The sequence below is a fragment of the Corvus hawaiiensis genome, chromosome 21 (assembly GCF_020740725.1).
Source record: "Corvus hawaiiensis isolate bCorHaw1 chromosome 21, bCorHaw1.pri.cur, whole genome shotgun sequence".
NCBI lineage: Eukaryota > Metazoa > Chordata > Aves > Passeriformes > Corvidae > Corvus > Corvus hawaiiensis.
The window spans coordinates 737501-750796 of NC_063233.1; the positions used below are offsets into that span (position 1 = coordinate 737501).

A 13296-nucleotide genomic window follows, 5' to 3' on the forward strand; every position below is an offset into this window, starting at 1 on the left:
CATATGTAAATGTGCGATTACAGTTCTTTTTCTTCCATTGACAAGTTCCCCTTCCCGTGCCGTGGCGGCGCGGGGCGGTGCGGGCTCCCCGCGCCGGGCACTGCCCGGGAGCCGCCAGCCCGACGGCGCCCGAGCGCCGCTATCGCCGCCTCGCAGCCGATCACTGGGGGCCACTTTAACAACAAAGAACCTAAAGTCAATTGTTTCTCCAGTGAATGGGCGTCTGTTCTCAGCATATATTTACCCAGGCGTTCAGGGCAGATTTTTACCATTAAATTGGAGGCTGTAGAACATGGTTGTTGTACAAATATTTACATTAGTGCTGACCACAGCCTTATTGCGGCACTCGGAGAGAACAATATTGCCAGCTCCGTCACCCCGGTTTGGAGGCCCGAGTGTGGCTCTGGGCCCCAGAGCCGGAGCACCGCTCGCCCTGCCCGCACGTGGGGAGCAATAAGCTAATTCCATCGGACATGAGCCGGCGCACGGCATTTCCATCAGGCCCCACCGTGCCACAGTTTTAGGGCGCAAAAACAAATGCCCATTTTTTGTTTCGTGGAAACCAGGACGCGCACTGTGTGTTATTTGGGGTCTCCTCTCAAACAGGCAGTTTGCTCAGCAAGTGTTCCCAGCCCATTAAATATGACTAAACTAAATAAGAACTTGAGTCTGGAGCCCCACGAAACACAGTCATGTGGCTCAGCAGCGAGGACATCACGCCATCATGAAGCGAGGTGATGTCGCTTGCGCCTCTCCAAAATATTAGAGATTTAAAAGTTACATAACAATCTCGGTGATTAAACAGCAGCTGTTATGATAATCACTCAGTAAAAGGAAATGGATTTGTTTAGTGTTAGCAACTACAATATTATTAGATGCTTGGTATATTGAAAGGAAGAAATACTTCCTTTCTTGAACACAAAACACCATAAATTTAGGTAAACCGAAATTAGTTCATGTAATACACTGACATCCAAGAATTTATGTATAAAGAGTCTATCATTTAATTTTCAGACATTCAATTTCTATACTTGGTCACAGTCAAAAGGTCAAGAACCAACAAGTCAATAAGTTCCCAAGCTCCATATCGATATCACGTCACTGCCCTAACAAGTGGAGGAGAAGAAAGAAATAATTCACAAAAAAATCCTCAGCTGCCTTTGGAGGGCAAATCTCCCCCAGTGTCCCACGCCAGTGCTGGGTACCCAAAGAGCCCCATCAGTGCCGAAACCTCCCCAGCCCTGTGGCACTGGAGCCAGTGGCACCGGCAGCACCCGGTGCCTACGCCCCAGCACCCACTCTGCTGTCCTCGGGCTTCCTTTCCCCTCTTCACCCAGTGCAACAGAAGAAAGAAATACGAGGTAGAAAAACTGATAGTTCCCACTCTATTTGAATAACAAGTGAAATCCTAAAAATCCCTCCACTGCATGTTATTACCAAGTGTATCTCCAGGTTTTATAGTGACAGGACTGTGCTATAATTTCTGAGAAAACCTCAGCATAAAGCTCCATAAACCCAACCACTCCTGTAATGTATCACCTTATCTAGTGCACAATCATTTCCACAACTTTTCATGTTAGTATAATTTGTTCAAAAATGGTAATAAATACATCCTTGAAGTCAAATAAGAATCATTGCACAATCTACTGTAACTTGTTCTTACTAGTGACAGTCAATAATGATACCAGGATCTCGCACGAAAGAAAATAAGCAAACATTTGGGTGTTCCGTAATTACAAACCTCACTAAAAGCACGCTTCCTTCTTTAATCAACAAATATATGAAAGTGTGCTTGACACAGCCTTTCGAGTGTGCCACCCTGCCTCGAACAACTAGTGCACAAGGAAAGCACCGACCCCCGGCGACGGGAGCAAACCTTCTCTTGCTGTACTGAGCAAACCAACCACTGAGGCACGAAACCCTGATATCCTTTAAGCACAGACCTAACCGTGGAGTAAAAAAACATTCCTGATTAAAGCCAAGGAAAGAAGAAGTCTAAGGAAAGCTTAATTTCTTCATCTCCAGGAGGTACGACTCATCTGCGGCCGAAGTAGAAAGAAGTGGATACTGTAAATACTGTTGATAGTTTACCTCTTACATAACAATTTTAATTAGACCCAACACTTGATAAAACTACTCCTTTTTAACACACAGTACCAACTCAACACAACCTTCACAAAAAACTGGATGGATAAAACTCCCATTTTAAAGGTAAGAGAAGCAAGCTCTTGCATTCACTTCCATGAGGCGGCGGCCGAGCTCAGGGTCTGCCCTACCGAGGTCACCACATCCCTCGTCACTCAAGGGGGAGGAGGTTTCTTCCCCAGTCAACAGCAGCATCAGGACTCAAACCAGCAATGCCAGGATTTCCTCTCCAGCATCGTCTTCTCCTGAAACAACACCATCAGGGGTCTACTGGAGCTGGGAAAGTTAAGGTCAGCTTCAGAACATTTTCATTACTTAGTTCTTTTGTTCAACAATCTGAAGCCCAAAATAAGCAGCTGGAGCCCAGCAACGCTTCCTTTTGCTGCCTGTGAGAACTGACTTTGCAGTGTCGGGTGATGTTTTGTTCCTTCCAGTATCAAAAAGGTTCACTATGACAACTAAAGTTCTGGATTATAAATTCCTGATGGGATTCTTTGGGCCAAGCTCTGGGGAACTGTGGGCGACCAGGGACATCATGCTTCCCATGAAAACTGCACTGGGGCCCCTTTGTTGCGGGCGAGCAGGGCGGTGGGCGCCGAGGGCAGGGGACGGCGGGCAGGGACCCGCCACACACGTGCCAGTTGTCCTGCGCTGACGTGAAAACCCCTGTGGCTCCGGGGAAACCGCTGTGGTTTGTGTCTCATGTGGTTCATGTTAAAAATTTCCCAACAGTGATAGACTTCAGCTGCCAGGATCAGGGAGAGCATGTGCATCCAGCATGAACAGCCCCCGCACGCAGCTCTGGGCCATTTTTTTATCCTTTTTCCTTTCTTTTAAATAACTATTGGGGCTCATAACAAGCACTGTCACTCCAGCACTGCTCCCCTGATTGACTTTGCGACAATGATCTGTAGAGGAGACGGGCACTCAAACAGCCACTCTGCTGCACTCAGGCAAAGAGGACTAGAGAGGCTTGGGTTGGGTTTGCTTCGGGTTTATTTTTTCCTAAATTTTTGTTCAATTTACAGAATTACTTCTCTGATTTTTTTAAAAACAGTATTGTAAAAAGAAAACTAATCACAAAACTGTAGTAAAGCAACTCAGAGGCTGAGTGAAAGCCACACACACACACAAAAACACCAAACCTCAAAAAACAAAGGAAAATTTGAACTAAAACAGAACCTCTCATCTTTGAGCCATCCTGGAGCATCCTGCTACAGCAGAGGTCTCAGCACAGTGATCTTACATATCATATATGCTCTAATAAATAGGTTCAATGAGTTGAGTTAAGGGCAGAGTTTAACTATTAACTCCAAATTCCCTCACTCTTATGGCTGTAAGTCAATCCCTTAATGTTACTTTAACACAATTTCTGACAGTTGAATAAAATCTATGGTCAATATTACAACCCCTTCCTTCCTAAACGAAGGAAAATACATGTGTGATTTGCATCAGAAATGGTGGGAAACGCTGTGGGTGAGTGGGGGTGACAAATGTCCACAGCCCCACTGGCCAGGAACCCGAGCCTTCCATTTGCCTTCAGCTGGTTGGGCCCTCATACCAATCCCTAAAACAGCAGAACTGGCAAAACTACCTCCACACAGGTATAGTTCTCAGCACAGGAGCTGTGAGCAGGCAGACGTTAGAATACAAAGCTGTAAGATATATCTAAAATAATCCCACAAAAATCAGATGACACAAAGAATTCTAATACTTTCCTTTTGTTAAGATACAGTAACTGAGAATACAATGAAATTCTTCATGTTCAGTATCTCCCATTAGATCAATTAATATTCAGAGAAAGGCTTTAACATGAAGTTTAAATAATCATAGAAGGAGAAAAAGAACCACCAATGTTCTAGAAGCTTCTCTAGACCTTTCAATCAATTTTATTTATATGCAAAACCAAGAGAAACTCAGAAAAAACAAAGCTCCTCCTGATGCTAAAGCTCTCAATTTACTGACAGGCAAATGGCTTCATGCTGCCACTTAATCTCATTTCTTGCATAATGCCCTCTAATTAGCATATCAAAGTGAATTAATACTTCTAGGGCATTAGCAATGGGAAAATCTGCTCCAGGCTTCACAATAGCAGTTAAGCAAGAGCCAAGAAATCCTCAAAAACACCACAAACCACTTTGCATTGCAAAACTGTTCAATTTATTTATCCTCTCTCTCTAAACACTTTTACCGCACACTGTTTTACTACTGTTCACCAAACAAAATGATAATTGCCAAAGTTACCAGCATCTGTAATGCCTGTTTAGAATCTTAATTTAGATTGTGTACTTGAAGCTCTCTAGATGCTTCCATTGACCCCGTCATACACCACAGGACATACTGGAAAACTGTTGTTCTTTTAAAAAATGCTGTCAGGGTAATATTATTAAATAACCTTTTCCACTTACAATAAATGATTAAAAATTAAATAATCTATGACAAAGCCACCTGCTGGACAATGAGGAATGAGAGATTGGCTTTAAATGTTGATGCATGACTGAAGTATAGCAAAAGGGTTTGACCTGTAAACACATGATACAAACCCACCTCCCTTCCAGGTGATGGATTCATATTACACGGGATATTCAGTGACTCACATTGTTACAGTCCCTGTCACTGTGCAACATGCATTGAACTGATCATTAACAAAAGAACGAAACACCTAAAAGAGCATAAAATTAGAGTAAGTGCGTAATGATTTTTACCGTTTGCTTTTATGCAAAACATGCTATTTTTATCCAATTCCTGACGCAGTAAACACGTTTGAGCTCTTACAATCAGAGATCACAGCTTTTCTCCTTTAAAAAATGTTTTCAGAATCTACATTCAATCACAGGTCACTTTGCAAAATAGAAATTTACAAACAAGGTCTAAAAACCCCTGAAACTTCATCACCTTAGGGCTCTACATCAGTCTTTAAAAACAGAAAAAGAACATTGAGTGGAAAAAAAAAAAACAAACCAAACACCCAAACCCTACCTCCAAACACCAGTACTCCCACCCTAAGCCCAGCAAGGGCCTGGAGCACCAAAGGAAGGCCAGTAACAAAGAGTAGAAGAAAATGCTGGGGGTCAGTGGGGTTCTCTGCATTTCTGTTTGCAACATGAAGAGGACAAAAAAGTACAGGAATAACAAAATAAATTACGCTGGCTATTTATCTGGTACTTCGAGCCTTCCTAAAGAATGCACGTCACTGAAAAACACCCAGTGTTCAAGGACCAGGCTGCATTACCTTTCCTATTTAATTCCCCGCTTCCTCCCCAGTCCCGGCAGCACGATGGAGGAGCTCTAATGTCCAGCTGAGCTGCACAATTCATCTGTTTGGCTGATGAACTACTCCAACTCTATAAAAGCATGAACTGTAAGAGCTGACAGAAACTTTAATAATTTATATTAAATATTGATGTGAATTATTTACTCCATTCACACTTAAAGCCAGGAATTGCCTACCAGAGAAAAGCAAACGTGACAAAAGGTCAACATGCTGGTGAGAAAAGGCAGGCGGTGTCAGGCATGTGTTATCTGAACCATGCTGATCACCTTGATAAGCGAAGAGCATTAAACATGACTGCTGAGCAAACAAACAAAGCATTCTTCTCAGGGTGTCAATCCCGGCACTCCGACAGCTCCAGCTAATTCCACCGCGACGCCGGGACGCGCAACTCCGCTCGGGGCTCCGCTGCTTTGGGCTCGCTCGCGCACGGATTCACATTCATTCCTGCTGTTCATAAAAATATTCATCGAACCATCATGTGCACGATGTGCAAGGAATTGAAAAACAGCCTAAAATCTGAGGGCAGATCCAGACCGGACTGCCACGCGCTCCGCTCCGTAATTATTAATACAGCCTTCATTCAGATTTAAATATTGCGTTGCATTTGTAACAATTTAGAATGTCTAATTCTGCTTATATTTGTCTACGGTAGACTGCAAATATCATTATATTAATGTTTCACACAAATCAATGTTTAAATTGAAAAAAGACAGCATAATATCCATATCATACAACTTTTCCATTGAAAGCTGCAGGAACAGAGCTTGATAAATGTGTTAAATCCTGTAAAAAAAAAAAAAAAAAAAAGAGGACTGTTTTGCATTCCCTACATGCCATGATAATAATTTATCTCTGAATGCAAAAATTCCTTAACTTACAACAAGCATCCTAAAATACACCACATGGTAACTGCTATAATTTGGTATTTTCAGATAAGCAAGCAAATGTGTTGAATTAAAAAATAAATGGAAGGACATGAAAGACAGCTATAAAATAAAATAAAACAAAATAAATCCCTGCTCTTGGTTAAATTAGTATTGACAAGTAGGGCCAAATTTATCTACAGAGGGGAGAAAAATATCTCTGGAACCACTAATCCCAGTACTCAAGGTGAAGATGGATATTTAAATGCAGCAAGGAGCACCAGCAATGGGAAGCACTAAAGGTAGGTGCAGTCTCAGGTTCTGTGAGACAAAACACCACGAATTTCTCTGATGCCCGTAATCACCAAATTGCCATTTTCTCAACTAGAGAAGCGCCCTGGTAGAGATCCACAAAAGAACCAGGCTGCTGATAATGAATGTGTTGGAAACAGATGACCAAACGACAATCAAGACACTTTATTCAATTTATTTTTTCCTAGTAGGACATTTATGAAGAAAAGCAACGTCATTGCCATAAGGACAGCGCAAACGACCAAACGTTCTGCTGCATGGCATCATTTGTAATACATCTGCTGGCAATTAAAAAAAAGACATTCAAAAGTACAACCACTGGGTCAGAGACAAACCTTGGTACTGAAGCACAAGATGGGAAGCAAAAGCTAAACAATTTAAGCTGAGCTGGACACACACAAACACACAGCACTGACTTCTTCAGGTAGTCAGGGAACAACAAAATATGTATTTAGCAGCCTGGAAAAAAAAACCAGGACTGCACATAAATATTTTAAACAGCTAAAGTGAGTAACAATAACATCACAGCTGATATTTAGAAAACAGCCAAAATGCACACACACACGCACACACACACACATATATATGTATGCTATCAGTGCCATTTCATTGTTCCATCTGAATCCTCTCGTGTTCCGGCAGGATTCCGGGTTATAGTGTATTACTGAGAGTTGTTGGCATTAAACAACAGTTTACAAACGCTGAAAAGTTGAAATTTGTGCAGTGCAAGGGCAGAGTGCTGTGCGTGGCTTTTTACAACCCCACGGTGCCGACAGGGGTTAACACTTTCCAACTCTGCCGGAGCCACGCAAAGCCAGCGCTGCTCCAAGGAGTCCCCTCGCCGCGGGTTACAGCCTCTGCAGCGTATTGACAAGGGGCGTTCCTGGCGAGCTGGGCCATGTCATCAATAAGGAGCTTTGCAGCGAGGCAGGGCCCGATGCAGCCCTTTAATCACAAGGACGGCAGCGCACGGCTATTTACAGTTGTAGCAATAAAAATAAAGGTAGCTTACACGGGAACAGCGAGGAATTAACCCCGTGGCTAACACACGATTTGTCTGGTTTTCAGAGCTTTTTTATTCATTCTTTGAAACAAACATCTATGCAAGGGGAGAACGTTCTTAATGAACATTTTCATCCTCTCTCTTTAGACATAAAAAATAGTTGCAGCAGCCCGAGCAGCCGAGCAGGCCTTTTGCTTCCCCTGCGGACACCTCCTGCAGTCGAGAAGTTCATTAAGTTTTATGATCTTCCCAAGTCAGTCCTGCTTATAAGCCTCACAAAGGCCACAAATCTGGCAAACCATCATGTATGCCATTAGGCTTTACTAGGAAATGAATGCTATTTAGGGGTGGTGGTGACAGTAAATTCGGGGTTGGTTGGCAGCTATCATTGTTGCTGCTGGACTTAGGGAAATAAATAAATAAGTAACTGTAGATGTGCACACGGTTATGCACATGAATTCAGACATTTTTATAAACGTGTGATCGCGTCTCTACAAATGACTTTTAAAGACAAAAACCCAAATCATCTATCAATGCAGTCTAGGACCTAATAATATGTTGTTCCATTGGGAAATAATTGCAATTCCCTAAGACATTTTAAGACTACAAGAATTAATATATTTTCACTTCTTTCTCCGTAAGAATAACCAGGACCCCAGGTAAGGTAACATCCTGGGGGAAGCTTAATAAAATCACCAATCTGAAGGTGTTTTAGTCGGTAAAAAAGAGCTATTAAAAAATCAAAGAATGGTGCAAATCAGTTTTTGATTCCTCCTGGCAAGACATGAGGAAACGGACTGTGACACAGGTATGCAACAGATGTGAGCGTGTGCTGCGAAGGCAACTTCACCGCTCCCAGTGACACCTCAGAGAGCGGGTAAAGCACAACCAAACAGAGTCACTAGGTCCTGACTTGCTTATCTTCCTATTTTATTGGAGGGGCTTCAGTAGAACTTTGGTATAATTTTTCTTTGAACTAATTAAAGCCAGAGGTGGCAGTTTCTTTATGAGCACCGTGCTACCTTGTGGTTGCCTCTCAGAATACACACAGCTATTAATAGCTGTAAAGCACTTAAATGTATTATGCAGCACTTTTGAAAATGTTAAAATGTTAAAAAAGAAATGTCAGGCTAAATTCAGTAACTCAGTGATTTGCTTTGTACATGGTAAATACCTCACAGGGAGAAAAAATAAAAATCTTCAGCTCCTGACCCTGTGTGAAGCTTTCAGAAATAAGATGCATCCATTAACCCTTGCTGGGAAGTGACAGAGTGGCTCCATGTAAACTGAGGATTCCTCCTTGTGCTCTCTCCCAGCCAGTCCCACAAAGTCCTCACTGACTGTACTGAAAACTACTAAAATGCAAATAAATACATAATTCAATATAAAAATTACTTAAATATCACATGACTTGTTTCCAAACAGACATGACTGCTAGGCTGCAGCCTCCCTCCTCACCTCTCGGAAGAAGACAAGTGATAAAGCCATCACGGCAATTCCCACAACCAGGTAAACTTTGGTTCTGATCAGGAAGAATTAAACGCTGGCACATGACCCCATTGGAGGCAGGTTTAAGCACTCGGACCACAAGACAGTGCAGAGCCCTAAGGGGAGAGGGGACACCTCTGCTTTAGCTGCATCTCAGTCCCTTCCTTGTGCTTCCAGTTTAGAATTGTTTGAGCCGTTCCCTCCCAGAACAGCTTCCACAAAACAGGCTACAATTTATTTTCACATTTTCTTTGCTTTAGCACACTAAGTAAAGCTTGCACAGACATTTCACCTCAACTGGGAGACCCTGAGTGAAGGTCCCCTTCTGGGAAGAGTTTTTGGTGGAGGTGTGGATCCATCTCCATCAATCACTCAGAGCATTAATCGTGTCCCTCCCGTGCTGCGGCGCTGGCAGGAGCTTGCCTTTGAGCAGGCAGACGCCTTCACTCTTCGCTGGTTCTCAGCAATATCACAAAAGAGAGATAACTTGAAAACTTGCTGGAGTTCTAGCAGCACAAATGCAGGATCCCAACTTACAAGTTATCACTGAAACACCCCGAAAGGTTTCAGACCACAGAGTCCCTTGTCAGGCTCCCCCTCGCCTGCAAGACGGCGGCGGCCTCACAAACACCCTGTGCCAGTAATCCCGCTGCTGAAAGGACTCGGGTTTTCTTCGCAGCTCACCTCTGACATGTGGCTGACTACACTTGCCTTTCAAAACACTGAGGCTAAGCCCTCTGCAAATAAAGTGACCGCGGGACCTACGCCTGCCTCCTTAATTGAAATGTGCCTCCTGCAAATGTCTGAACACCGAGGGCAGGTTGCCTTCCGGCTCCAGAGCAGGACGGGCAAAGAAGTTTAGGGAAAGGCAGGAAATAAACACAAGCCAAAGGACAGAAAGGGGTTACGAGCCGACCGAGGCGGAACGTAGGTAGGTGGGAAGAGAGAGGGATCATTCCCCTTATCCCGGGTAATATAATGCAACATAAAGCAGAATCAATCTTAATATTCACAACACAGTCAATACCCTAGTGCTTAGCTGTCAGCAGGAACTGAAGTGGATCCCCGGTAGCAAAGAAACCCTTGGACGTAAAGCACCATAATTCACAGAGAACCGCTCACTCCGGGCTCCACAGCTCAGATTTGCAATGATTTCACGTTGGGTTGTTTTCGTCCAGTTTTATTTTTTCAGTGTGGAATTAAGCAGAACGTTATTGAGTATCACAGAGAGCTAAAAACCCAGGCAATAGCTTTAGCTATATCTGAAAAAATGGCTATTCACTTTTAAATCCAGGTCATAATAAATGTTTTTGTTATTGTTAAATGTTCTTACTACTGTTAAATATTCTTATTCTCATTAAATATTATTCTCACTAACTGTCCTTATTCTCATAATACAAAGCAGAATACTTTGCAAATGTTCTTCTTTAAACAAACAAAAAAAATTTCCATAAATTCAATTATGTGAAAAAATTGCAAAAAATCTCCTAAAATGCCCACAAGAAAAGCACGGAATTTTATTCCTGTCGCGTTAATGTAGACGAAAAAAAAAAAATTGTACTTTTGAGATGATTTTTGAGAATTTTGGCGTTTAAAAGCACAGCGCCCGAGAGGCGCCGGAGCAGCGCCGGGCACAGTAGCGGGGTCGGGGCGCCCACGGCGGGGCCGCCGCGGGCTCGGCTCGGCGCCCCCGCCCCTCACAAAGCTCACGGTCCGGTCCCGGGGTTAAAACCCACGGTCACACCGCCCCGGGAAGTCTTTCACACACCGTCTGACGGTAACACGGCAGCGCGGGCGCTCCGGGGCCTCGGGGGCCGCGAGGGGGGACCCCCGCGCCATTCCGCGGCGCTCCCGGCGCCTCAGGAGCCGCCGAGCGCCCCCGGCCCCGCGGGGCTGCCCCGGCCCGGCCCCCGCCCCCGGCGGCGGCGCGAGGGGCGCCCGGGCCCGGCGCGCCGCGAGGCAGGAGCGCTAAGATGGCTGCGGCGGCGGCGGCGCGGGCGGCCCGTACCTGTTTTCTCCTTGATCTCGCAGAGGACGCTGAACAGGGCGGGTTTCATCCTGTGGCAGTTCAGGGCGTGTTTCCTGCAAGAGAGCACAGGACAAGCGGTTAGCGCCGGGCTCCAGCAACATGGCGCCTTCCCGAGCCCCGCGCCGGGGCCGCTCGCCCCCCGGCCGGGGGTCCCGGGGCCGCGGGCAGCGAGAGCCGGCCGGAACCTCCCTCATCCCGCTTCACTTTTATGCGGAATTATCTTTGTGCAAACACCGCCCGAACGAGGGGGGAAAACCACCCCCCTTGTCCTCGTCCTGCGATATTAGAACTGATTTATTAAGGAGATTGGGCGGGGGGGGGGGGGGGGGGGAAGCGGGGGGAGGAAGGTGTACAGAGTTAACATTGTTTTTGTATTTATTGTGATTTAATACAGCCAGGGTTTGGTTTGGGTTTTATTCACACACACACACCCTCTCCTGCAGCAATATATGGTCAGATTTATAATTCATCTGCTGCCACTTTGAGACAAGAAAAGAAAGAAAGAGACAAAGTTGTACTTTGAGGGATGGCCGGACAGACAGACGGATGGACGGCGGCAATAAGGCCGGTATCCACCGGACAGTGTCCAGCGGGAACGGGCAGGGATCAGCCACAGCCTCCCGTGCACCACAGTGACGGCAGAACCATCGCATACTTCTACATTTATTATATCTATATTTTCCTTAAGGAAAGAAATAATTAAATAGCAACTTGGCTCTGCCTTGGCTGCTGGTAATTTCCCTTACGGCCCCAAGAAGTTGCTCTTAATTGTGAGACTCCGGGTCTCTGCAGAGGAGCAGGAAGGAGAGAAACAAAAACCACACACACACACCAAAAATAATTTTTAAAAAAGAATAATAATAGTAATAATAATTTTTAAAAAAGACAAGGTTTAATTAGACGAAACCAACTTTGCTTGTGCCTCATCCAGGCTTTGGTCAGTGATGGTCATGATCTGATGGAGGATGTCGCCGATGTCCTGCTTCCTGCCGTCGCCGTCAGCCCCTTCGTGTCCGTGGGGAGGCGGCAGGGCCATGCCCCCCTGCACCGAGTGCCCGGCCAGGTTCACGCCGGCCAGAGTCTGCAGCATCCTGGACTGATCGTCCATGGCTCCGGGCCGGGCCGCGCTCCGGGCGGTCACGGCAGCGCCTGCCCCGCTCAGTCCCAGTGCCGCGCTCCTGACCGCGCTCTGCACACACACCACAAAAAAGGAAAAAAAAAAAAAAAAAAAAAAAAAAAAAAAAAAAAAAAAAAAGCCAAACAAAACAGTAACAACAAAAAAAAAAATGTAGTATTTGTGTTTTGACCGGATCTCAGCTGTTTATTCCACTCTCTTCTCCTTCCCAGGGCAGTAAATCACTCTCTTCTTTAGTTACAATCTTCTTTCATCATCATCATATTGGTGCCTCGGATAAATGAGCTGAGCAGATTTCTGTGAGGTTTTCCTGGTACAATCTTCCTCCAAAGCTTTTTTTTTCTCCTTTTTTATTTTTTATTGTTGCTTTTTATGTCTTTCCCCACTTGTCCAAAAATCTTCTTTGCAAAAAGGCAAAATTAAAAAAAAAAAAAATTAAATACAAAATCAAAAAAACTCGCTTTCAAATCCTTCAGAAGTTGGGAGGGTGCAAACAGCAAAAACCACAACAAACCAGCGAACACCCCCACCCCCAAATTGCAACATAAAAAAGCCAAGAAAACACAATCACAGAGGGAAAAAAAAAATTAATCGCCCTCCCCCCCAAATAACAAACGATCCCAAGTCTGTGCACGGGGGTGAGACAGCAGCAATCAAAAGTTTGAACTTGTGCAAAGAAAACAGCGGAAATAACGGGGAAAGAACTGTAAAAAAATTAATTACACACTCTCTGCAAAGCAATGTGCAAAAATATCGGCCCGCCGGAATTTATGAGCCCCGCGCCCGGTGCCCGCGCGTGTTTTATGTTGTTTGATGGCCGCTCCGGTGAGGGATTGACAGGCTGCCAACGCCACTCACTCACCGCAGACGTGTCACCCTGTGAAGGAGCCGAGCGGCGCGCGAGAGGGAGCGGAGCGCCGGCCCCGCCCCGCCCGCCGGCCCCGCCCCGCCCCGGCCCCGCCCCGGCCCCGCCCCACCGGGCGTTCCCGCCCCGCCCCGCCCCGCGCGGGGCCCCGCCCGCCCCGGTCCGCGCGCGCGTCCCTCCCG

The 13296-nt window shown here is 45.4% G+C and overlaps 1 protein-coding gene across 6 annotated transcripts in view; it reads right to left on the reverse strand.

Moving 5' to 3' along the window:
- The window catches only part of PBX3 (PBX homeobox 3), a 103368-nt gene extending 90181 nt beyond the window's left edge, over positions 1–13187 (reverse strand). For 2 of the 6 annotated variants that reach the window (XM_048325088.1, XM_048325093.1), the window contains exons 1-2: positions 12026–13172; positions 11094–11167 (exon numbers count right to left, since the gene is read on the reverse strand). In XM_048325088.1, the coding sequence (XP_048181045.1) occupies positions 11094–11167; positions 12026–12222 (271 nt within the window). In that variant the 5' untranslated portion in view covers positions 12223–13172. Of the gene's footprint in view, positions 1–11093; positions 11168–12025 lie in introns of all 6 variants that reach the window. The other 4 variants (XM_048325090.1, XM_048325089.1, XM_048325091.1 and 1 more) reach the window with 4 other exon arrangements.
- Between the last annotated feature and the right edge of the window lie 109 nt (positions 13188–13296).